Source organism: Lupinus angustifolius, chromosome LG05 (assembly GCF_001865875.1).
Source record: "Lupinus angustifolius cultivar Tanjil chromosome LG05, LupAngTanjil_v1.0, whole genome shotgun sequence".
NCBI lineage: Eukaryota > Viridiplantae > Streptophyta > Magnoliopsida > Fabales > Fabaceae > Lupinus > Lupinus angustifolius.
Window position 1 is genome coordinate 1923848 of NC_032013.1, and position 26560 is coordinate 1950407.

At 35.0% G+C, this 26560-nt stretch overlaps 3 protein-coding genes across 5 annotated transcripts in view; all 3 read left to right on the plus strand.

Annotated features, from left to right (window-relative positions):
- LOC109347401 (cell division cycle protein 27 homolog B-like) overlaps nt 1–7191 on the plus strand; it is a 9104-nt gene extending 1913 nt beyond the window's left edge. Inside the window, exons 3-17 of one of the 3 annotated variants that reach the window (XR_002107597.1) lie at nt 70–170; nt 408–454; nt 1032–1129; nt 1634–1938; nt 2182–2337; nt 2976–3186; nt 3584–3810; nt 3968–4033; nt 4627–4746; nt 5115–5191; nt 5634–5753; nt 5850–6069; nt 6183–6464; nt 6628–6934; nt 7050–7191. Coding sequence is in view for 2 of the 3 variants with exons in the window: in XM_019587233.1 (XP_019442778.1) it covers nt 70–170; nt 408–454; nt 1032–1129; nt 1634–1938; nt 2182–2337; nt 2976–3186; nt 3584–3810; nt 3968–4033; nt 4627–4746; nt 5115–5191; nt 5634–5753; nt 5850–6069; nt 6183–6464; nt 6628–6678 (2081 nt within the window). In the remaining variant the exon portion in view is untranslated. Of the gene's footprint in view, nt 1–69; nt 171–407; nt 455–1031; nt 1130–1633; nt 1939–2181; nt 2338–2975; nt 3187–3583; nt 3811–3967; nt 4034–4626; nt 4747–5114; nt 5192–5633; nt 5754–5849; nt 6070–6182; nt 6465–6627; nt 7008–7049 lie in introns of those variants that run through there. The other 2 variants (XM_019587233.1, XM_019587234.1) reach the window with 2 other exon arrangements.
- On the plus strand, nt 9421–21313 carry LOC109347400 (cell division cycle protein 27 homolog B-like). The gene is made up of 16 exons (XM_019587232.1): nt 9421–9568; nt 11482–11554; nt 11744–11853; nt 12146–12192; nt 12877–12974; nt 14870–15174; nt 15444–15599; nt 16855–17071; nt 17522–17748; nt 17832–17897; nt 18201–18320; nt 18744–18820; nt 19395–19514; nt 19611–19830; nt 19940–20221; nt 20915–21313. Exons 1-16 carry the CDS (start codon nt 9464–9466, stop codon nt 20963–20965), a joined length of 2274 nt encoding a protein of 757 aa, XP_019442777.1. The 5' UTR covers nt 9421–9463; the 3' UTR covers nt 20966–21313.
- On the plus strand, nt 22611–26560 carry LOC109347403 (protein FLX-like 2). The gene is made up of 5 exons (XM_019587235.1): nt 22611–22740; nt 23124–23696; nt 25057–25202; nt 25302–25399; nt 25948–26560. The coding sequence occupies exons 2-5, from the start codon at nt 23140–23142 to the stop codon at nt 26395–26397; spliced, it is 1251 nt and encodes a 416-aa protein (XP_019442780.1). The 5' UTR covers nt 22611–22740; nt 23124–23139; the 3' UTR covers nt 26398–26560.

The window sequence follows — 26560 nt, forward strand, 5'->3', positions numbered from 1 at the left end:
TGCTGTTATCTTCTAGCAGTGCTTCTCATTATACCTCTTTTGTTATCCTTTCTTCTTTATTGCTTGAAGGAACACAGATGGATCAATCCCGATACTTATTTGCACTATCATGCTTTCAGATGGATCTTCTTAGTGAAGCTGAAGCAGCATTATGTCCTGCTAATGCCGAGGTACAAAGCATACTACAGGATATATTTTAAATTATAAAAATATGTAGGTTGCATTTCTTTTTTCTGTTTTATTCCCTAGTCCACTTTGCCATTGTTAAATGAATATTCGCTCACTCATCACACAATTTCTGTGATGCCCCTCTCTTTTAAGTTGCTTTTTTTGTAATATCTTGTTGGCCCAATAGCTAGGGGAAGGTGAATGATTTCTTTAATTTTGTTGCTTTTCTTATTATATAGGTTCCAAATGGTGCAGCTGGTCATTATTTACTAGGACTCATTTACAGGTAACCGGTCAGTCTTCCCAACGATTATCGTTTAATGATCTGATAACTGATCCGGGCTTAATCACATCATACACACATTTATCATTGAAGTAGACATAAGAGGTGATTTTGTTTGTACCTCTTAGTTTAGCGAACGTGCAAAAAGTTATAGTTTTGACACTCCCAAGAAACATTCCAATTTTGTTATGAAGTCTTTTGGCTTTTGTAAACTGTTATTTTGTTACAAAAGGATGGACAGCTACCCCATGTATCTGTACAAAATTGCATAAGGCATGAAAAATGATTTCAGCTCTTGGATTTTGTAACCAGTTCTACAGAATCTGTATTTTCAGCTAAGCTTAAAATATTTGGATTTATATTGTTCAAATCTTTTGCATAGGATTTTATAGCATAAGGATTGTAGCTAACCTGTCTTTTCTCTATTAGCACATCCCTTTCTCCAAATATTGCGCATAACTGTTTGCTTCTCTCTCTCACAAGCTTGGATGTAATTTGGTGGTTGTAATTTACTTCTTGCTATTTTTATATCTTCATTAGTCTTTCTATATTCTCTTCAAGTATTATTCTGCCTTTTCAGGTACACTGACAAAAGGGAAAGTGCCGTTCATCATTTTAATCAGGCACTATTTATGGATCCTCTAATGTGGGTGGCATATGAAGAGTTGTGCGTATTAGGTCCGTAAATGAGTTCACTTGATTCCCAGAGCTCACTGGCATATTCAATAAACCAATCGGAGAAATCTAGCTGTTTAATTTTAGGGGCTGCTAGCTGTTTTGTTCCATTGTTCATTCCCATTTGGATGAGCTTATTTCTAGCTTTGAGCATATAGGAAAGCTGTTCATAGCAAAGCAAACATGTTAAACCCTGAATTCAAGCACAGGGGTTTATTGTGGTTTGTCCATAACTGGTGACAAATCAAAAGACTAAACAGTAAAGAACCGTATAAAAAACACTGGTTTTTACCAAACTGCTTATGGCTTTACCACTTCTAAATATTAAAATCATCATATTGCTCAAAGGAACGACAGTAAGCTAGGATAACAATGCAAGATGACTTGGTGTCATTAAATGCTCGTTTCATTTTTAAAAAAAATAAGTGAAGTAATATTCTTGTCTTTCATTAATAATTACTTGTTATTGTTATCATTATTATCATTGTACCTTCTCTTAATATTCAGGTGCCGCTGAAGAAGCAACTTCAGTTTATGGTGAAGCAGCTGCTCTTTGCATAAAAAATCAATACATAAATTGCGCAACCTCTCCAAGCCCGAATTCGTCAGCTGAGAATTGTAATCTAGTTGCTGCTAGACATTGTGAGTCTTCAGATGCTAGTCCAAGACAGCTGAGACACATGCAAGGCCTAAAGGATATTGCTGGAAATCATCATGGATCATCTATGTTTGGGGGAGCTGGTGTTCAACTTATTAATAGTGGTCCATCTAACATATCATTTTATGACACCCCATCTCCAATGGCCACACAGGTAAGCGTACATAATTTTATTTTATGCATATGACTATTAATGTTTATAGAAATGTGTGGAAAGTTAAACCGCAAGCTAAGTAATAGTTTTTAAAAAATCTGAATATGGTCAGCAAGATTTAGAAATATATGTGAAGTATCCCCTTTTTTCTTATATGATAATGTGGCTTCCTTGGTCTAGTGGATTTGCTGTTAATTTCCATTTTCTCTTGGAGTGGTTGACATATTCTGCTCTCTTCAACAGATGTCAAGTGTTGCCCCACCCCCTTTGTGTAGGAATGTGCTGCCAAATGGTCCAAATCTGGGTACTCTTAATGCCGACAGTGCTCCCAAGTCGACAGTGAACTCTACTATTCAAGCCCCTCGCAGAAAGTTTGTGGATGAAGGAAAGTTACGGAAGGTTTGTTCGGTTGCTCTACCTCTTTTTGCATCACTAAATAAACATCACGTACCAGGAATTTTCGTTTTATATAGACATTGATTTGATTGAGTGGCTTAATCTAATCTTACATGCCGACTTTGGATACATTTGCTCCGGGCAGCAGTTCAAGTTGTAATTAACATGAAAACTGGTAATCTTCAATCAAGTATATTGAGCAGGAAGAGTCTTTTGTTATTAGGAATGTGAAACTGTATTTGGATACCATTATTGGACATCAATTTTGTTTTCATCTAGTCATGAGTTTTGGGCTACTGAATTTATATTTTGAATTATTGTTGATGTTTTTTTCTTATTTATACGATTGTATATTTGTATTGTGATGGTCCCACACACATTAAAATAGGATATTCTTTGTAAATTGTAGTCATTGTGAATTATATGGTTATTAGGAAATTATTAGTCTAATTCATTTTCTATATGGTGATGTGGTTTAATTAATCACTTACTTTGTTTAGTAACTGAGTAATCTCTAGGAGTTTTTGCATGATTGCAATAATATGTACCTTGGGCTGAATGCTTGACTTTTATAGATTACATGATATTATATTCTCAATTTTCACCATTCCTTTTTCTTTTTAAATATATACTTGTTCCAGATTTCTGGTAGACTGTTCTCTGATTCTGCTCCTCGACGTAGTTCAAGACTGTCTAGTGAAGCAAGTGTAAATGCTAATGCTAATGTTGTGTCTGGGAATGGAACAAGTAACACTTCCAAGTTTCTCGGAGGGTCAAAGCTTAACCCTATGGCATTTCGTGCCATGACAGCTCGTAAGGGACAGTCATGGGCCAATGAAAACATTGATGAAGGTGATGAACATTCATATCTACCATTAATTTATTGTACCAAGTTAGAATTGACTTATAGAAGCGTCACATCATAAATTCTATTGTTTTGGTGCAGTGGTGGTTTATTTACTTCACGTTGCATCCCTGCTGATGGTGCTAGATTTCTTTTCTATTGTCTTCTATGCTATTGCTTTTCTATAGATATTATCCAAAGGGAAATTCAAATAATTGATGTTCTTGATGGTGCCTTTGATTTCTGCTTATTTAAATGGCGATGTTAGTAGTAGAAATGTGAATTTACCACTGAAGGGTTTATGTGTCCATTAGCCATTGTGGTTTACTCTTTTTTCTTGAGGTGATTTTTTCTAAAGTTCTCTTGTTACAATTACTTAATGAGGGTTCATTTATACTTCTTTAGGGATTCGTAATGATGTTCTAGATGATTCTCGTTTAAATGTGACATCACCAACTTCTTGTTCATCTCCGGGCATTGAAGCTAAATCTTATGAACCAGAAGCAGCAAATTTTACAGTTGGTGGGCTGGTGATAAGTGGTTCTAAAGTTGTCTCTGGTGCTTTAGAAATACTGACCCTTTTGAGAGTTCTTGGTGATGGTTATAGACTTGCCTGCTTGTATAGATGCCAGGTATTAATTATTTCTCAAGAAAATCTAGATATCATCTATATTATCTGAATGATCTACTTATTAATGTCTTGTAACTAGGCATTTGAAAAGGGGAGGATGAGGGAAACATTTCCTCAATTGCCTTTTATTTTCTCATATCTGTTTATTGGTGGAATAGGATGCACTGGACACCTATCTGAAACTTCCTCATAATCATTACAATACTGGCTGGGTCCTTTCTCAGGTAATTTTGGTGGCTCAACTTGCATTCTCTAGTCATGAGAATTCTGTGTTGTTTCATTGATTTGGAATATACTACATCCATGCATGTGATGTTACTTTCCAATGTTTTGTTGGCTGTACCTAGGAAAGAGAGAATGCTTTCTCTTGATTGCTGTTACTTTCTTCAATTTTGCAGTTGTTGTACTTCCTTTTATTTCTAGTACTGATATTTATGGTCTCATCCAAAGTTGTCGATGATGTGATTTTCTTGACATCTTATGGATTATTTCACTAAATTAGGTTTCAAATATAGTAGAAGATTTCATATTTACAGTTATGAAATCAGTAGGGTTTCAGTTTAAATATGATTCAAGGTTAGAAGATCAGATGAAAGAGACTTCATATAGATAACAAAAAAGACTTCATATACATGATGACATGAAAACAATGGTTTTATCAGCGAAAAAAGTAGGAAAGTATAACTGTGGAACTCTTAATGGTAAAACATGGTTCATTTACATGCCGTTGTATTCTCTGATTGTTCTTGTGTTAGAAATTCTCACAGTTTCAGCTCACTAACTTTTTAAAATGATATCTGAATATGTTTTTATGCAGGTTGGAAAAGCATACTTTGAATTAGTTGATTATTCAGAAGCTGAACGGGCCTTTAGTCTTGCTCGTCAGATCACCCCTTATTGTTTGGAAGGAATGGATATATATTCAACAGCCCTTTATGTGAGTTAACATTTTGTTTCTTCTCTGCAAAAAGCAAACCTTTTTGTCTTTCTTTCTTCGTTTGTTTCAACTAGTAAAGTCTTTGTCATATTCAACTATCTTTTTGAGTCCTTGTCCTTGGCTCCTAGCCTAAAATTGTTCCTGTAATATGCTTGGAGCTAAGACTTTCTGATACTGCCGATCATTAATGTAAAACATTTCATTGTTTTGTGGTTGCCATCTGCTAGTTAAAGGAGAACCACGAACTTTTGGCAGTAACTTTTTAACGCAATATCTTTGTTTTTCTTTATCTTCCTGCTCCGTAATGCTTCAAATCTGTATCTGCATGTTTACTGCTTAACCAAAAGACCAAGTTATCTCTATTGCAGCATTTACAGGAAGATATGAAGTTAAGTTACCTTGCGCAGGAACTTATATCAACAGATCGCTTAGCTCCTCAGTCTTGGTAGGAATACATTGAACTTTCTTGTGATTATCTTGTTAATAATCATTTTAGTTACTGGCATTTCTTCTCTTGATGTCAAAGTGTGTATGTTCGCTTAAATGCACATTTATTTTTGGACTGTGATACCACTTTGAAGGGATATATGATACATAAGTGTCTCTATCCTTCCTACTTTTATTTTTGTATTACAGTTTCTTGCATAAAATTTGTGTATATTGTCCTACCTGAGATATCGGCTTCTGAAGCCTTTCTATTCATGAATGTCCTTATAGTGATATTATCTTCTACTTAGGCACCAAGGACTGTACTCTAATTAATGAGAGGTTAAGAGTTAAGAATTTTTGTATTTTTTTCTTCAGTTTTGTTGTATTTGCCTATTCTATATTTAATCACTATATTAATGATTTATACTAATTTATCATTTCGTTGAATGCTGTGGCAGGTGTGCCATGGGTAATTGCTACAGCCTGCAGAAAGATCATGAAACTGCACTGAAGAATTTTCAACGAGCTGTTCAACTGAATCCCAGATTTGCATATGCACATACCCTTTGTGGACATGAGTATGAAGACAGACTTATAGTTTATGATGTACATGCTCGTGCAGACACGCATTTTCAGCAACTTCTAATGGTCTTATAATTCATTGCTACTTACAGGTATGTTGCGCTAGAAGATTTTGAGAATGGGATTAAGTGCTACCAGAGTGCACTCAGGTTTGATACAAGGCATTATAATGCCTGGTATGGGCTTGGAATGATATATCTTCGCCAAGAGAAGTTTCAGTTTTCTGAACATCATTTCCGGATGGCTTTCCAAATCAATCCACGATCTTCTGTTATATTGTCTTACCTTGGAACTGCTTTGCATGCCTCACAGGTTTATCTCTTCCCACACTGATTGTAGTAGTACAGACATTAGAACTGCATCTGTCTTCGGCTTGTGTTGTTTGTATCAAGGAGTCTGAAATTATACTTTTATGTATTTGGCAGAGAAGTGAAGAAGCATTGGTCATAATGCAGAAGGCTATTTTAGCCGATAAGAAAAGTCCGCTTCCCTTGTATCAAAAGGCCAATATACTCTTGAGCATGGAAAAATTTGACGAGGCTTTGGAAGTCTTAGAGGAGCTTAAAGAGAGTTCTCCCTGCGAAAGTAGTGTCTATGCTTTGATGGGCAATATCTTCAAGAGACGCAACATGCATGATAAAGCAATGCTTCATTATGGAATTGCTTTGAATTTGAAACCATCTGCAACTGATGCTGCTACCATTAAGGTGATTGATTGACTTACAACACTTATCCTCATGCTCTTTACATGTTAACAATTTTATGGTTAACTAATCTGTCTGTTCTCGAAATTCATTAACATGCTAATAATATATGATTATTATCACTTTTTTTGTGCTATGTGACTGAAAACTTCTGTTTTTTTTAAAGGCTGCCATTGAGAAATTACATGTACCAGATGAGATAGAAGACAACTTATAGCTGCTCTTGCCTGAAGTTCAGAAATGCTAAGTTCATGGCTCCCGAGTCTTTTCCTTCCCTCCCTTACCCTCCAAAAGCCAACTCGCAAACAGACCTTAAGAGCTGGTTCTGCTTGTGCTATCGACTAAATTGTGTATAAAAGCGGTAAAAATGCTTGAGGAGTTAATCATTCATGAAGCCATCACACTCCAGTCTATTTCCTCATCACTAACTTCAGTTTTGTACAACATTCAAATAGGCACATGATGTAACAAAGGTACTAGAAGCTCTCATGCTTGTATGAATAGTTTGTGTCTAGTAAAAGTGCGTGTATTTATAGTTTATTCATTCATTTCTTTGTAAATCATAGCTTTAGTTTGTCATATCTGCAGCCATTAAGGAAGATGTCATTGATAATCTCAAGTGTTGGACTCGTTTGATATTCTCCAACCATGGTTTCAAATCTCATCATACAAATGTACTTGGGTATGGTCTTCAAACTTTGGTTGAAAAAGTATCCAACTTTTATTTCTTTATTCGATAAATTTCAGTTGAGTAGAAGTATCAACTGTTAAAAATGGAATATATACAAATAATTATTTGTTAGGGTAAATTACATTTCGGCCTCGTATGATTTAGGCCCAAAACACATAGCCTTGCTATATTATTATCAAATTTGACATTATTCCTCCTTTGTACTTTCAATGTTGCACCATAATCTCATTTTCCTGCTCTTATCCATTATCTAATAGATTTAGAGATGGATTTGATTTTCTTTTGTCTATCAGAGAGTTGGGCTAGCTTGCTCAGTTGGAGATAATTAAGAAAATTTTGCACCAAAATAATTTGAACAAAAAAAATATAAACATAAAAATGAAATAATTTCAGTAATATATAGTCACCAAAATATCATTCCATCATAGACGAGTAACTTCTGAAATAAAAACTAGTTTTATAAATAATTTAATTCTTTGAAAATAGCCCGGAAACTCCTTTTCTTTTGAAGTTTTGAGTCTCTGATTTCATGCAACTTTTTTATGTAGTCTTTCAGTGATTATGACATACCTTAATTAGTTTAAGATAATAAAAAATTAACAATTACAATTAATATTTGTAATTTCACCATCATATGCTCAAACCCAACCAGAGTCGTTTGACGTGGTGGCGAGTTTGACAATGGTTTCTACAACAAAAGAGGAAATCTGTTAGAACTTTTTTTATTGGTTTGGTTGGAAGTTGGATTTTGGAAGGGGGAAAATGGAAAGGGAAGACTTGTGAGTCATCTCACAAGTGTATTTCATAACTCTTAAGTCTTCCCCTCCGAAATCCAACTTCCAAATAAACCCTAAGTTATTAAGAAATGATTAGCATAGTCATTTGCTACCATCCCGACTCATCATTACCAATGTGATCAAGATTTACAATCACACTCTTCATAGCCACCCAAGAGGCCAAGACTCCTAATACTCAACCACTCTTACCCAACAATCCATAGAAAAAAGAAGAAACAAAAACTCACTTCCAACCACAATCATCATCCCACACCTTTGTTGGTGCTAATAGACACCACCTTTTTTGTTGCATGCAATTGCCTCCTTAACTATCATGGTCCATACCCATCACCTCCATGATTCACTTAAGGTGATTCAAGTTGTGGACTGCATTAAGTGATGTATTACAACATTTTCTAGTAAATTATATCATACCATAATTGTGGTGTGACACCTAATCATAATGATGCAGTGATATTTTAACTGCATTGGATCGTATTTGACTGCATCAACTTCATTAGAACAAATTAAATTTAAAAATATTTTGCAATTGTTGACCAAAATCACAATTGCAAATTAAAATATTGTCCACCACAATCAGTTACCACTTTATTGTGTCACACCATCCCAACCATCATGAAAGGGAGTGATAAATGAGAGAAAAATGAGCAAAGTAGAAGATGAGAAAAGGGGCAGAATCTTTCATTTAAAAAAAACAATGGGGAAGAAAAGAAAGAAAAAACAAAAGGCCCCACTTGTTAAAATAACATCACCCTAAACTTATCAAGCAACAATTCATTAATGGTAGCAATAGAACCTGAGCCAAACCATTTTTGTTGGGTATAATTAAGATGTAATTCACCCTTATGATAAACAATACTATTTTTTGAGATATATAAGAGCAACCACCATTTTTTGTAAGGACTGTTTTTAATAAAATAAATATATTTTTACTTTATTCTCTATTATCACATTCTTATTTTATAAATTTTGTTCTTAAATAAGAAGGAAAAGATAACAGAAAATGTAGATTTGGTTAATAAGGAGGTAGGTTGTGGGACTCAATAAAAATAAAAATAATATTTATCATTGTGAGAGGAAAAAACAGATATTATTCTTATGTCATTGAAAGTTATAATAATTATAAAATAATATGTATAACCCAAATAAAAATGAAAAATGATATTTACTATTATGATTGCTCTAATTATATGTTACAAGCATTCCTTAAACATTTGATCATTACCTTATAATATGTGATGATTTAATAAAATATTACACTACTAAACAAACATATGGTCTGTGATTGAAACTAATTTAAGGAAATGATACAAAATATATAAAAAAGAATGGATATTTTAATGATATATATTTTAAATGTATACCTCCAACGGATAAATTACTCCACTCCCCATGTCACGTGACCAAATTTGAAAAAAGAGAAAGAACACGTGCCACCCACCCTGATTTTCATTTTGAACCGCATCACTTATTCTTCTTCACTTCTTCTTCTTCTTTTCTCTCCGCCGTAAGCCATGGAAGCGATTCTGATAGATAGCGTTCAAAAGAATCTTCGCCATTTCATGCATTCCAACGCTATCTTCATTTCTCACCGTCTCTGTGCTCAATTTCCCAATGAGGTTTACCTTCCTTCACTCTCTCCTTCATTCCTCACAATAACCGATTTTGGATTATTTCATTACTTCTCATTACGAGTTCAATGAAGTTTAATTGTTGTTTTTTGTTTATTAAAAGTGATATTAATTATCTATTACCGCTTTGCTTCTTAGTTCATACCTTGCTCTTGCTATGTTACTTGTGAATTGAGATCGATTTTTACTGGTTAGGTTTTCACGCTGAAATTTGATTTAATTCATTTTTTGGAAGTTTATAGATTGTTAGTTGATTTGGATTGGATTTTTGTTGTTGGTTTCACATATTTGTTGCTACTTTGATAAATGTGATTAAATATTTAAATTGGGGCTTGAGCTTTCAAGTTTCTTTGGGTCTTCCGTTTTTTAAATGGGGGCGGAACTAGAAGATTTTCATTGACGGGGACAAACTAAAGAATTTATGTTTTTTTTACAATGAAGACTTACCTTTTAGCCTTAACTACACTTTCGTTACAAGAGGAACTGCCCCTGGACATAACTGGCCTTAACGAGAATTGTTAAGGTTACCAAGGATTGGGTGTGGCTGCTGCAAAAGGCATTATGATCCTCTAGGTAGAGATGGAACTAGGAGACTTAAGAGAATCGGAGAAGATGTATGTATATATGAGGGTTCGGCCTCCTTTATTTGGAGGATGGGTACTTGCCAAGGAAGTCACCTAGGAGTTATCAATCCCTACTATTTGGATTGATTTTATCATATTATTCAATGATATTTGGAGATTGGTAGGGTGTTATCCTATTCAATATTTAGGGGATTTGGTTGTTATCTAGTGGGTCCGAGATGATTAACCCTAGGATTTGTGGAGCCTAGCTGTGGTGGGCCTAGGTATGAAAATTGTTGTAATGAAGCTAGAGATGAAATGTGTAGAGGTCAGAAAGAACATCAACAACAAAGGCACTCTGCTTGTCCAACATATACATTGTGAGACGATAGCCAGGTAAGCGAATGAGATTAGATACTCCAACAGCCCTAGGTGTAAACATTGGATACTAGCTGTTGTGTGTGTCAACCTTTGCAATGTTGTAGCTAATGCGTTAAGTATCCTGCTTGGGGAGTATGTTCGCTAGAATGACACTAAAGGAATCAGAGCTCTTTTTTCAGATAAAAAGTAATGATCAACGGATGATCTGTCCTTGAAATTTGAAGTTGCCAATGCAGAACACTGAAAGTGGTTTTTATTGTGAGGGAAATTTGCTATTTATATTTGTATCCAATTCTAGAAATTTTGGTGTATCTTTCAATTTTAATGTGGCTATCATTTATAATTATAATTGCAATTTTTTTAGGTTTAAGATTCAACAATATTTTGTGCTTCCGAACACACTCTTGTCGGCTTAGACAAAATTTATTCACAACAAATGTGAATTATACACGTCATTTAAAAAGTAAACATTAATATGAAGCTTATGCTTCCTTGTACGATGTATTATGCATGTATGACACATTGCTGGTCTTGATTTACCATTCGTGGTGGTAACACTTGCACATCGAGCAGAGTCGTTGGTGGTTGCACATGACTTATGATAGAACATTATGGCATCGTTCGATCCATGTAGCTGACCCCAACTAGTGGGATTAAGGCTTGGTTGTTGTTGTTTGTCATGCTGAATAACATGTGTGGCGTATATGGATGTGCCTGTTATACTTACTTTGGGATTTATGAAGACATGTATTTGGATGTGCCTGTCAATATATGATACATCCATTGGAATGTGCCTGGCCAGTAATGGAGGAGTTTGCATCCATAACTCTGTTAGTTACTACTTCTTGTAAAATTTGCTCTGGCCCTTTCTCTGGCTATTTATTGTCACTTGCTATTGCTGAAGGATACATATTAATCTCTCTAATCAGCGTTTGGTAATTATTTTACTTTATACAGACAAATTTGCAACTGTTAGCTGGATGTTACTTGCAGTGTAATCAAGCCTATGCTGCATACCATATCTTAAAGGGTATGTTTCTTGCAATATTTATCATTTATGTATTGTTAAGTTTTGGGGTTTCATTCCTTTTATTTGTAAATATCATCGTCCCTTTTCTGATTCTTTAACTTTCTTTTAATAGAATGTTTTCTTTCCTTCGCTTGCTATATGTGCTTCTCATTATGTATCTCATTATTCTTTCTTCTTTATTGCTTGAAGGAACACAAATGGCTCAATCCCGGTACTTGTTTGCAATATCATGCTTTCAGATGGATCTCTTTAGTGAAGCTGAAGCAGCATTATGTCCTGCTAATGAGCCTAATGCAGAGGTACAAAGCACAAATTAGATTGTGTTTTAAATTATTAATACCTCCCAAGCTGTTTTTATTACTTTTAAAATGTGTATGTGGCAACATTTTATTTCAGTCTCCGTACAACTTAAATTTCTTTTATTTTTATGTTTTACTCCTAGTCCAGTTTGTTATTATTAAATGCATATTCAGTTATCACATAACTTCTGACATGCCCCTCTGTTCAAAGTTGCTTATTGTTATAATTTGTTGGTGTGTTTTCTCAGAGAAGGTCAATAACTTCAATTTTGTTGCTTTTGTTACTATGTAGGTTCCAAATGGTTCAGCTGGCCATTATCTATTAGGGCTCATTTACAGGTAACTGATCAGTCTTGTCATCAATTATTGATTGGTTTCTTTTTCTCCTAAACAGTTTTAGTACCATGTCAAAGGAAAAGAATCTGATGCCAAATCAAATCATACATATGGACAAGCATTTAACATAGTAAACACAATCAGAAATGGTTTTGTTCTTACCTCTAAGTGGAGCATAGAAGAAGCTAAAGGGAGTTATAGACTTATAGTTATATGACCATCCCAAAAAATATTGAAAAGTTGAATAAATTGTATTCTTTGCTACAAAAGGATGGACAACTAAAAACGAGTATCCGTAGAAAATTGCATAAGGCATGTTGTTGAGATACTTTAAATAGACATTCTGATGTGATTTCAACTCTTGCATTTTTAACCACTTCTATAGAATCTTTTAGTTAAGAGCTAAAAAATGTTTAGATCTCTTGCATTACTACCTGTACTCCTCCCTCTCAGTCTTGGTTTTCATTTGGTAGTTGATTACCATTAAGTATTAGTATTTTTCTTTTTGGAGATTTGGTCCTCTATGTACCTGTGACTTACTTCCAATATTAATGTCTACTTTAGCTTGTAATTTAATTCATGCTATTTTCAGATCTATATTTTTCCTTCCATTTTCCCTTTAATTACTATATTGCCAACCCAACCTAGTGGGATTAAGATTTTGTTGTTGTTTGTTTGCCTTTTCAGGTACACTGACAGAAGGAAAAGTGCCATACATCATTTTAAGGAGTCACTTTCGTTGGATCCTCTAATGTGGGCTGCATACGAGGAGTTGTGCATATTAGGTGTGTATGATGAATTCACTTAATATTCATGGAAATCCGAGCATAATTGATGAAGTAATTGAAAACCAAGTTGAGTAGTTTTAGGTGTTGCTTGCTATTTTTCATGTGGTTTCCATTTGGATGAGCTTACTTCTAGCTTTGATTAAGCACGGTGCCCTGAGCAAAGTAATCATGTTAAACCCTGTATGATATCAGAATAAGGAACATACTGTTCAATTATTTTGTTTCAGTGACTGAGAATTTAACCTTAACTGGTAAATTGGTGATAGATTAAAAAATTTAACTGCAATGAGCATCAGAAAAAAAAGTATTTCTGTTTTCTAAAATGTTTATGGCTCTACCAAATATTGTAATTGTCATAATACAGGCCATTATCTATTAGGGCTCATTTACAGGTAACTGATCAGTCTTGTCATCAATTATTGATTGGTTTCTTTTTCTCCTAAACAGTTTTAGTACCATGTCAAAGGAAAAGAATCTGATGCCAAATCAAATCATACATATGGACAAGCATTTAACATAGTAAACACAATCAGAAATGGTTTTGTTCTTACCTCTAAGTGGAGCATAGAAGAAGCTAAAGGGAGTTATAGACTTATAGTTATATGACCATCCCAAAAAATATTGAAAAGTTGAATAAATTGTATTCTTTGCTACAAAAGGATGGACAACTAAAAACGAGTATCCGTAGAAAATTGCATAAGGCATGTTGTTGAGATACTTTAAATAGACATTCTGATGTGATTTCAACTCTTGCATTTTTAACCACTTCTATAGAATCTTTTAGTTAAGAGCTAAAAAATGTTTAGATCTCTTGCATTACTACCTGTACTCCTCCCTCTCAGTCTTGGTTTTCATTTGGTAGTTGATTACCATTAAGTATTAGTATTTTTCTTTTTGGAGATTTGGTCCTCTATGTACCTGTGACTTACTTCCAATATTAATGTCTACTTTAGCTTGTAATTTAATTCATGCTATTTTCAGATCTATATTTTTCCTTCCATTTTCCCTTTAATTACTATATTGCCAACCCAACCTAGTGGGATTAAGATTTTGTTGTTGTTTGTTTGCCTTTTCAGGTACACTGACAGAAGGAAAAGTGCCATACATCATTTTAAGGAGTCACTTTCGTTGGATCCTCTAATGTGGGCTGCATACGAGGAGTTGTGCATATTAGGTGTGTATGATGAATTCACTTAATATTCATGGAAATCCGAGCATAATTGATGAAGTAATTGAAAACCAAGTTGAGTAGTTTTAGGTGTTGCTTGCTATTTTTCATGTGGTTTCCATTTGGATGAGCTTACTTCTAGCTTTGATTAAGCACGGTGCCCTGAGCAAAGTAATCATGTTAAACCCTGTATGATATCAGAATAAGGAACATACTGTTCAATTATTTTGTTTCAGTGACTGAGAATTTAACCTTAACTGGTAAATTGGTGATAGATTAAAAAATTTAACTGCAATGAGCATCAGAAAAAAAAGTATTTCTGTTTTCTAAAATGTTTATGGCTCTACCAAATATTGTAATTGTCATAATACATGATAGAAAGCAGACTTAAGCCAGGAAAGTAATGCAAAACTTGATAGAAAGCAGACTTAAGCCAGGAAAGTAATGCAAAACTTGATAGAAAGCAGACTTAAGCCAGGAAAGTAATGCAAAACTTGATAGAAAGCAGACTTAAGCCAGGAAAGTAATGCAAAACTTGATAGAAAGCAGACTTAAGCCAGGAAAGTAATGCAAAACTTGATAGAAAGCAGACTTAAGCCAGGAAAGTATTTAAATGAATGTTTCATTTTTAAAAATAGTCTACCTAGTATTTGTTTATTCCATTCGTTATGTTTTTGTGAATATGCCATCGTCATTTTCATTGTATCATATTCTGAATATTCAGGTGCTGCTGAAGAAGCAAGTGTAGTTTTTGGTGAATCAGCTGCTCTTTGCTTACAAAAGCAATACCTAAATTGTGCAACCTCTCCAAGCATGCATTCATCAGTTGAGGACTGCCCTGTAATTTCTGCTAGACCCACTGTTTCTGAAGTTGCAAGTCCGAGGCAACTAAGACAAGTGCAAGGCCTAAAGGATAATGCTGGAAATCATGAAGGGGCATCCATATTGGGAGGAATGGCTGGTCAACTTATTAATAGTGGTCCATCTAATATATCATTTTATAATACCCCATCTCCAATGGCCACACAGGTATTTGTAATTTTATATAGTGTATATTAATCCTTTTAAAAATGGCGTGTGGCTAAACTGTAGACTAGGTAATAGTTTCTATAAATTTAAATACAGTCAACTGGATTAGTAGTTTCTATAAATTTGAATATGGTCCCCAGGATTCAGAAATGCATATAAAGGTGTCTTGTTTTTCCTTAAATGATAATGTGGTATCCTTGGACAAATGGATGTGCGTTTGATGTCCATTTTTCATTTCAACTGGTTGACTTACTTGTTCTCCTTCGCAGGTGTCAAGTGTTGCTCCACCTCCTTTATGTAGGAATTTGCTGCCAAATGGTCCAAATCCGAATTCTCTTAGTAGTGACAGTTCTTCTAAGTCAACAGTGAACTCTGTTCTTCAAGCTCCTCGGAGAAAATTTGTGGGTGAAGGAAAGTTGCGAAAGGTTGACTCTATTGGTCTGCATCACTAGATAAACATGTCACCTTATGTTGTATTATCTTCGTATATACTCATTGATTTGATTGAATAACTTCAGCTGAACTGGTGAAGTACTGTGCCAATTTCTAAGGAAATATTCTTTAAGCAGAATTGATGTTGATTTATTCTAAATTCAAATTGTTGTTAACATGAAAACAGGCAATCTTAATCAAGCATTGAGCAGAATAAGCCTTTCGTATTAGGAATGCCATAATTTATTCTGACACCATTTGGACATTAATTTTGTATACGTTTAGTCGTAACTCTATGGGCATCTGAATTTACGTTTTGAGTTTATATGGGTGTAATACAATAACAGCCTTTTTCCTACTAAGTTGGGGTTGGCTACATGGATCAGATAACACCATTTTGTCCTATCATAAGCTATGTCATCTGACATTCACAACATTATTCTTTGAATCCCTATCTACTGATATGCCTACCCTATTTTTATATTTTACCTTGCCAGTGTACCAAATCTTATAGCCATGTATGTCTTATTCCTTTGCCTGTTTTTCAATCTGCTTAGTTTCTTTGTAGTTGCATAAAGGTAATCACTGTCTAACTTAATTATGATGTCAGCTATTTCTGTTGATTTACCTGGAAGCATGTCAATTTATCAAGTTCTGAAATGAAAAATATTCTCATAAACTGGCTTCTTTTTCCACACCCGTTCATGGGAATGTGGGAACTCTTGCTTATTTTTTGCTAGACACCGACGTTGATGCAGTGGCATACTATGCATCGCTTACATGCTACAACTTAGCGATGACACAATTATTTATATGGTTCACATATTTACTTAATTTTCTGAATCATAGCTCAACTATTATTTAGTTTCATTCTAGTCTTTGCGAATTTTTAATTACGGTTGGGATTATATAGGGCGATACACTGTAAGATGTATTTCAGAATGTATTTGCCATAATGTGATGTGAGAGTGAGCCTCAGCACTACAGTAAGGTTGCTTGCCTTGTGACCTGGAGATCTACCCTCCCCAGATCCCACTAAGTGAGAGCCTCGTGCACTGGACCACTCATTTACCATATTGTGATGTGGATTATTTCACCATATATTTTGTTTAGTGCAGTATTTTAATGGATTTTTGCATGATTGCAATAATGTGCACATTAGATTGAATGCTTGACTTTGATGGATTATGTTATATTCTCTCACATTTTTACCACTCCTTGTTTTTTGTTAAATATATATTGGTCCAGATTTCTGGTAGATTATTTTCTGATTCTGGTCCTCGACGAAGTTCAAGACTCTCTGGTGAAGCAAGCATAAATGCAAATGGTAATGCAACAGTTTTATCTGGAAATGGAACTAGTAACTCTTCTAAGCATCTTGGGGGGTCAAAGCTTAGCCATATAAAATTTCGTAGCATGACAATTCGTAAGGGACAGTCATGGGCCAATGAAAACATTGAGGAAGGTGATGAGACTTTGTATATATGTCACTACTTTATTGTATCAATTTATTCGGCATATGGAAATGTTCCCTTCTTAAATAGTATTATTTTGGTGCAGTCCTAATTAAGCCATTCATTGACTTGTGCATGACTGCATGTTGCATCCAGCTTATGATGTTAGATTTCCTTTGTCAATTGTCTGCTATGCTATTGCCTTAAGATATTATCAGAAGAAAAATTCAAAGCATTATTGGTCTTGCTGGCACGTCTGGTACCTTTTAATTTAAAATGGCAATTCCATTTAGAAATGATAATCTGTCAGGTGGCGGCCTAATATACTGAACTCATAAGCTGAAGGGTTTGTGTATCCATCAGTGACTATGATTTACAAATTTTCTTTTTGAAGTTGATTTTTGCCTGAAGTTTCTTTTCTCATACAAATACTTAATGAGCTTGCATTTCTTTACTTTTAGGGATTCATAATGATGTTCAAAATGATTCTCATTTAAATATTACTTCAACAAGTTCATGTTCATCTCATGCCATTGAAGTTAAATCTTGTGAACAAAAAACACCAACTTTCCCTGTTGATGGGCTAGTAATGAGTAGTTCCAAAGTGATCAGTGGTACTTCAGAAATATTGTCCCTTCTTAGAGTTCTAGGTGAAGGGTATAGACTTTCGTGCTTGTATAGGTGCCAGGTATTTATTAATTAATTTTGGAGATATCCTGATGTCATTTATATAGTGAAATTAGTAATTATTGATGTTTATTGGTGGAACAGGATGCACTGGATACATATCTGAAACTTCCGCTTGATCATTACAATACTGGCTGGGTTCTTCGTCAGGTAATTTTGGTGGCTCAATTTGCTCTCTCTCTAGTCTTTAATATGAATTCTTGGTACATTGGCATTGATCAGAAACATACCACACTCAGGATTATGATGATATATTCCAATATTTTTAGATGTTTTGAATTGATTTCTTTTATGACTAACCCAGGCAAATTCAATATGAGGATCTTGTGACTATAATTCTGTAAAGGCCTGGTTATTTATATGCCATTGGATTCTTTGGTGGTTCCTGTGGTAGATTCATATAGGCTCATTTCATCAACTATTTGTCAGATACTTGATTATGTTTTAATGCAGGTTGGAAAAGCATACTTTGAATTAGTTGACTATGTAGAAGCTGATCGTGCCTTTAGTCTTGCTCGTCAGATTACACCTTATAGTTTAGAAGGAATGGATATATACTCAACAGTCCTTTATGTGAGTAAGCTTATATTTTCTTCTCTGGAAAAAGCAAACTGTATGTCTCTTTTTCTGTTGCCTTTGGGACTCACAATTTTTGTTGTTTCAACTGGTATAGTTTCTTATAGAAGAACATCATTGCCTTCATCAACTATGTCTTTTTTGTCTTTGTCGTAGGCTCCTTGCCTATGATTGCTCCTCGAGTATGTTTGAGGCTAAAAATTTATGATGCTACCAGTTATTTATATAAAAACATTCCTTTGTTTTATGGTTGTCATCGTCAAATTACAAAAGAACCACAAGATTGATATGTAGCAATAACTTTTTAAAGCTATATCCTTGTATTTCTTTAGCTTATTGCTCCTACTTCTACTTTAAAACTTCAAAGGCATACCCACATGTTTACTTCTTGACCAAAACACTAATTTATCTCTGGTGCAGCATTTAAAAGAAGATATGAAATTGAGTTACCTGGCACAGGAACTGATATCAACTGACCGCTTAGCTCCTCAATCTTGGTAGGCCTACATTGAACCTTTAATTATTTTTGGAGTAGTGAAATTTATTTTCTCTTGCTGAAATTTCTTCCCTTAAAAGTCCGCTTTTACTTATTATGATTATGTCGTCATCTTACTAGATAGCATTTTCTCTGTGTATGCATGCCCGTGTGTGTATATGTATGCACTGTCAAAAATGTATCATGTGTTTGCAAAATGTACTTCAAATGTTTTCACTGTAGTACCACTGTGCAAGAGTGTAAGATATATGGATATGACTATCTCATTCCTACTTTATAAAGTCTTCTCTTACTAAAAAAAAATCTGCCCTCTTCTATTCATGAAGTATAAGGTCTTCGATAAAACAAATGTGTATTTTGTCTTGCCCGACTTATCTGCTTGCAAAGCCTTTCTATTCATTATTACTCTTATGATAATACCATCTGCTACTCAAGCACCACAGAAATGTGCAGTGGGCAAATTAGAGCGCAAGAGTCGAAAGTTGAAAGTATTTTCTTGTTTAGCTTTATTTTGTTGTCTTATCCTTATATTTTCGTTTATCATAGTTAATCATTTCCGTTGAATTCTGTGGCAGGTGCGCCATGGGTAATTGCTACAGCCTGCAGAAAGATCATGAAACTGCACTGAAGAATTTTCAACGAGCTGTTCAACTGAATCCCAGATTTGCATATGCACACACCCTTTGCGGACATGAGTATGAACATAGACCTTTTGTTTATGATAAATACCCATATGTGCAGACATGGTTTCAGCAACGTTTTATGCTCTTGTAATTCATTGCTACTTGCAGGTATGTTGCACTAGAAGATTTTGAGAATGGGGTTAAGTGCTACCAGAGTTCACTCATGGTTGATGAAAGACTCTATAACGCATGGTATGGACTTGGAATGATATATCTTCACCAAGAGAAATTTGATTTCTCTGAACATCATTTCCGAAAGGCTTTCCAACTCAATCCACAATCTTCTGTTATAATGTCCTACTTTGGAACTGCTTTGCATGCTGTAAAGGTGTATTTCTTGCTGATTGTAGTGATACAAACTAGAACACCATTTGTCTCTTTATTGTCTTGTTGTATCCAGGATTCTGAACTCATGCTTTGGTTTGATGATTTGACAGAGAAGCAAGGAAGCAATGATCATAATGGAGAAGGCTATTTTAGCAGATCGGAAAAATCCGCTTCCCATGTATCAGAAGGCCAACATACTCATGAGCCTCGAAAGATTCGATGAGGCGTTGGAGGTCCTAGAGGAGCTGAAAGAGTGTTCTCCCAGCGAAAGTAGTGTCTATGCTTTGATGGGCAATATCTACAATAGACGTAACATCCATGATAGAGCAATGCTTCACTATGGCATTGCTTTGGATTTAAAACCATCTGCAACCGATGCTGCTACCATTAAGGTGATTGGCAAAATTGTTTTTGTAATTTTGTAAACTGTTGAATGAGCATTCTGGAACACATTGGAAATTTTGTTTGGAGTAAATTATACTGACACCCCCTGAGTTTTAGTGAAATTACACAAACCACCCCTCACTTTTCTACATCACACAAACCTCCCATATTTTTTAACTTTCATTACATTGACCACCCCTCCATAAGAAATAAGTGTAATCTTTTAAACAAAAAATGTAATAAATGCAATTAAGTTAAACAAAACATGATATATTGTGTAGACAAGTCTAAATAATATATAAATCAATGTATCTTTATTATTTTTTGTTACAAAATGCATCAAAAATTCTAAAGAAATATTGTTTAAATCGCTCTTATAATATAGTGTAACGAACCAAAAATAATAAAGAAATATTGACTCATATATTATTTTGACGTGTCTCCACAATATATCATGTTTTGTTTAACTTAATTGCATTTATCATATTTTTTTGTTTAAAAGATTACACTTATTTCTTATGCAGAGGTGGTCAATGTAATGAAAGTTAAAAAATAGGGGAGGTTTATGTAGGTATAAAAAAGTGAGGGGTGGTTTGTGTAATTTCACTAAAACTCAGGGGGTGTCAGTGTAATTTACTCTTTTGTTTATTGTCACTTTATTTTACCCTTGTGACTTAAAGCTTCTTATTATTTTCTAACAGGCTGCTATTGAGAAATTGCATGTACCGGATGAGATAGAAGACAGGTTATAATATAAAAGTCCAGAACTGCTACTAACCTGATGCAATTTAATCCACACATGAATCCTTGCTCATAAGGATTTGCCTCGACTCGTGCTTTCGGCTAATTGTGTATAAGAGGAGATTGGATTCTTGAGGTGAGGAGTATTCATTCATGGAGTCATTACTCCATCTAATTGCCTGATAGAACTGACTTCAGTTTTGTAGGACAGTAACATAGGCAAATTATGTATCAGAGGGAACAAGATGCTTCAATACCTGTAGGAATAGTTGTTTTAAGGAAAAGAATGTGAATGATTGATTAGTTTATTCTTTCGTTTGCTTATAAATTATAGGTTTCTTGTTCATTTTCTGATTTAATCTTCCATTTTCTCATATGACAATCAACTTCATCTCTGGAAATTCGTTTTTCTTTATTACTATTTTTTTCTCCATAAAAAAATATCAACATTTTGGTGCTTAAATTGATAGATGCATTCAAATGTAAACATTTCCCTCATAAAAGGTGGCCTAGTGTGTTGGATCCACCGCGATTGGGCAGCCTTCAACCATCAGAAAGTTCTATTGTTATCGAGGTATGGGAAAAGTGAAGAGCTACAAGTGAGACCATCAAAACCTTACGACAATATTTCTATGAGTCTTTTACACTTCTAAATTATTTCACTCTTCCCCTCATATTCAATGTAAGACTTTACACTTGAATAAATCCAATATAGTGCATGATGCTCCTACCAAATGAGGTTTGGGAGAGTAAGTTGTACATAACTAAACTTACAAGAGGAGAAGTTGTTTCCAAAATTTGAAGATATGATCTCTTGGTCGATAATTAATTTTACCTTTGTTTTGCAAAATCAAACCCCATGGTTTAATTCTATTAGTTGAGTTAATTCTCATGCACATATAGTCGAATGAAAGGGTTTATCTACCCTTAGTTCCTTGCCCCATTTTATTCATTTCCTCCAACATATAACTATGTGATGATTCTTCTTAGGAATCAAGCAATTAAATGATGCATTTGCACCCTTAACAATTCTTGAGAGTGAAAATCCTTAACTACATATACCAGAAGTCCTTTCACAAATGATGGATATTCACTTTCCTTATAAATTTATCATTTTGACTCCAGAAATTTTTTATAAAAAGCTTCCAACATGCAAATCTTAAAGGCAGAAAGAAAAAAAGGATTATCAATCCAACCATCAAGTCCATTTTTTGTATTCAAAGAAGCTAGGATGTTTATTTTGGTGTAAGAAAGAATAATGGCAAACCCTTAAGAAAGGAACAGTTATAAAGCATCAATAAACAACATCTACTAAATACCTATTTGGCTAAGAGTATGAAAAAGCTATTTGGATGGGACTCAATTTCAAAACATAAAGTGATTCAACTTTGGAGTATTTAACTCTGAGAATCCAGTTATATTATATCCGAAAATCCAGTTATATTATATTGATTAAATCAATAATTCTGAGAATGAATAACATCTTGTTAATATTTCATAATTGATTATTATATTATAATACCCCTGCAACATAACAATTCAATTTCTCTTTATTATTTATTTCTTCATGGTTATTTACAAAATTGGAATTAGGGTGAAAAACAAAATCATTTTTTATATCATGAAACTGAAGAAGAATAAAGAGAATAGATTAATTTTCAGCTTCACTCAACATCTACAACGTATACAAACACAGTAATCGCAATTCCTTAATCACTCGCGATTCGGCACCATTTATTTCTTCTTCTTCTCTCACTGTTCCATTGTTCATTGCATCAAAATTCAGGTTGGATTTTTCCCAATGTTGCATACTTGCATTCAAATCAAAATTGTTCAATGATTTTTCCCAATGATTTCTTACTGCTATGGTCTTTAAAAAAATTCAGTATGTATTCAGTTTTTGGTCACTTTTTTTTGTAGATTAAAGTTGAGATTTTTAATACCATGGCATTCATGAATTGTCTTTTCATCATTGGGATATTTATGTATCTTCAATTTTAGGTTAGTATTAGGACTGTAACAACATGGGCAGAGTAATGGTAGAATATGGTAAAAAGAAAGTATTTTCTCTGGGTTCTCTGTGAGAGATTTTGTTCATTGACTTTCACTAAAATTAAAATTGAGGTGTTTAGTGCTATATCTTGAATTGTCTTTTGTTTGAGGTCACAGTTAGATCCATAAAAACATGGGAAGTAGAGGTAGGATACCATTACCGCCACAACATATGAGGCGCCCTCTTCCTCCAGGGTCTGCTGCCATGTTGCATCCTGAGATGCACCCTCTGCCTGGTCCATATTCGCCATTCGATATGTTGCCACCCCGTGAAGTTGTGGAGCAGAAGCTTGCTTCGCAGCGCATTGAGATGCAGAGGCTACTCATGGAGAACCGCAGGCTTGCTGCTACCCATGGAACCTTGAGGCAGGAGCTTGCCACGGCACAGCAGGAGCTGCAGATGGTAGACATGCAGATTGGCTCGACGAGGGCCGAGAGGGAGCAGCAGCTGCAGGACGTTGCAGATAATATTGCAAAAATGGAGGCTGATCTGCAGTCCGCGGAGCCGATTAAGGTTGAATTGAAGAAAGCGCATACCGACGCTCAGAAATTGGTGGTGTCCAGGGAAGAGCTTGTCTCTAAGGCTCAGCAGTTGAGTCAGGAACTTCAAAGGACATTTGCAGAAGTACAGCAGATCCCGACTCTTGTGTCAGAACTTGAGCGCCTCAGACAGGATTATCAGCATTGCAGGTAATCTTGTGCATTGGTTTATGTCTGGTGGGATAAGCATGATGCCAATTTTTTCTTAAGTTCTTTTCGATTTCAAGAAATGCTCATTTCTTCCACTCTTAACGTATGGACTTGTAGATATTTATGAGAGAACTCAAAGAAAAGTACCGCTTTAAGTCAAGGATTTCTTTTGATTTGTAGTATATGATAGGAATGGTAATGTTTTCTTGCTGCTTTACTGATACTATTCATTTATTGATTTCAAATTCATAAACATGAAATGGGAGGATAGGTATTTTTTGAATTATTATGATAGTCCTAGTGTTTTTTGTTCCCTTTAAATTTTGGAAATGATTTGCCTACAATACCAAAAAAGAATGTGAAAAGATTAGGGTTGTTGCGGAAGGTGAATATCAGTAGAACAATTAGGAAGCATTGTGATGATATTGAGAACTATACAGGTTGAACTACATAAGGTTTTAGGAGGATCATTGGGCGAAGGAAATGGTGGTGTCTTAGAAGGATCATTGGGTAAGGTTTTAGGAGGATATTTTACGAAATGATAAGTCGGGAAGTTTTGAAGGACTTAGTGAAAACATAATCCAGTTGATCATTTGGATCAACAAAGTTAGTGGTAACGTCTCCAGATATTTTTCTTTCTTATAAATTAACAACACACCTAATTTGTTTGGTCCTCTCATGGAACACTGGATTCCAGACAATATGCAATGTAGCCTGATTATCACAAATAAATATCATTTGCATAGCCTCCTTGAATTGAGGATCTCCAAGCAATTGTCTCAACCGAATGAGTTTACAAGTGGTTGAAGTTGTGGCTCAATATTCTGTTTTTGGTACCTGTTCTTGTGACCATATTTTGTTTCTTACTCTTCCAGGATACCAGATTACCTGCAATGTAATATGCAATAACCATGCAAATCTTTAGTAGCTTGTCCATCGACATTTGAATATCCAACAATCTAGGCATAACCCTTATCTTATTTGACGAGTCCTCTTCCGTGGGTTCCTTTATGTACTTGATACAGATTACGAATCACCACATCCCGGTGATGCTGACTTGGGGAATTTGAGAAATGACTGACCAAATTGACTGCAAATGAGATGTGATAATCAATCTTCTCTATCTTCATTGATCTAAAAGTGCCTCCTCTTGATTTTGTAGAAGTTTGATATTTGGATCCATAGGATTTTCAATAGGCTTACTATTCAACTAACCTGTTTCGTCAAGAATGTCCATACAATACTTCCTCTGTGAAGTGACAGTATGACCCTTGGATTGTGCTAACTGCTAACATAGTGTTAGTCTACAATGTTTAATAATGTCCCTGATAATCTATTGTTCTGACTTCTAATCATGCAGGGCAACTTTTGAGTATGAAAAGAAATTATACAATGAACACCTTGAGTCACTTCAGGTGATGGAAAAGAACTATGCTTCTATGTCTAGAGAAGTGGAAAAACTTCGAGCAGAGCTTACAAAAACTGCTAATGTTGATCAAAGAAGCAGTATGTATCTCCTTCTGCCACCTGTTTTCTTTGTCAGAGCCTTTTCTCAGAACCTTTCTCTTTCTTTATGGATTGATTACGGTATCCAATAAAATTCAGGTGGGCCTTATGGTGGCACAACGGGGACTAATGAAAACGAGGCTTCAGGTCTTCCTCCGGGACGAAATGCATATGAAGATGGTTATGCTGTTGCCCAGGTTTGTGCACCTGATGTGTTATCTTCTTTCAAATTTCTTGTGGTGGTTCAAGCATTCTAGCTAGTCTAATGTTAATCTCTGATCATTTGCTTCATTTTCAGCTTGATATTATTTTTCTTTTAAAACTAAATGCTCGACAGTAGTATGCGTTTATCTCCTATAAATTGGAGAATACCTGAATAGCAAATAGTTTGATCTGATTTATGTGTGATTTCGTTGCTCATTTGTTTGTATTATTCAGCATTCTAGCAGTGTGAGTTTAATAAAACAGAAGTGTTAGTTTTAGAATTAATATAGATATAGAAGTGTTAGTACAGATAGGGCACATGTTTTGGACAACTGTTTTTCTTTTGCATCTTAATATAGTCAAAACATATTATTTGTAACAATAAAAGGGATATGTTTTAGCTCTCTGGTTTTGATGTACTCACTTTAGGATAAGGCTGCGTACGTTTACCCTCCCCATACCCGACTAGGTGGTAACCTCGTGCACTGGAGTGCCTTTTTAATGATAATGCTCCTCATTCCGTCCTTCGTTATGTTTGCAGGGAGTACCCACAGCTAGTGGTGGCAGTGCTACTGCAACCGCTACTGGAGCTCCACCTGTCCCAGTTTCTGCAAGCACTGGTTACAATGCTCCGAGAGGGCCTGCTTACGATGCATCTGCAGGGCCTGCTTACGATGCATATGCAGGGACTGCTTATGATGCACAGAGGGCAACCGGTTATGATGTGGTTAGAGGATCTGTGTACAATGCACAGAGAGCAGCAATTTTTGAGGCTCAGAGAAGTCAAGGAGTTTATGAAGTGCAGAGAGGAGGTCCAGGTTATGACGCATCAAGAGGAAGTGGCTATGATGCACAGTCAAGAGGTACTGCTGGTCCTCATGGACATGCTCCTCCAGTGAACAATATGCCTTATGGGTCTACAACACCACCGACTCGCGGTGGAGGTGGATACGAGAATCTGCCTCAAGGGACAAACCCTCCTAGGAGATGAGCATAAAACACCATAATATAGTTAAGGCTCTGTAATCTTATGTGTCATTCAAAGCTGAATGGATAGAATCTCAAAGGTTTATATATGACTGAAATACAGAAGTTGCTGTTGAGAATTACATTTATACAGCTTTGAGATGAGATTGACTACATAAGACAATCAT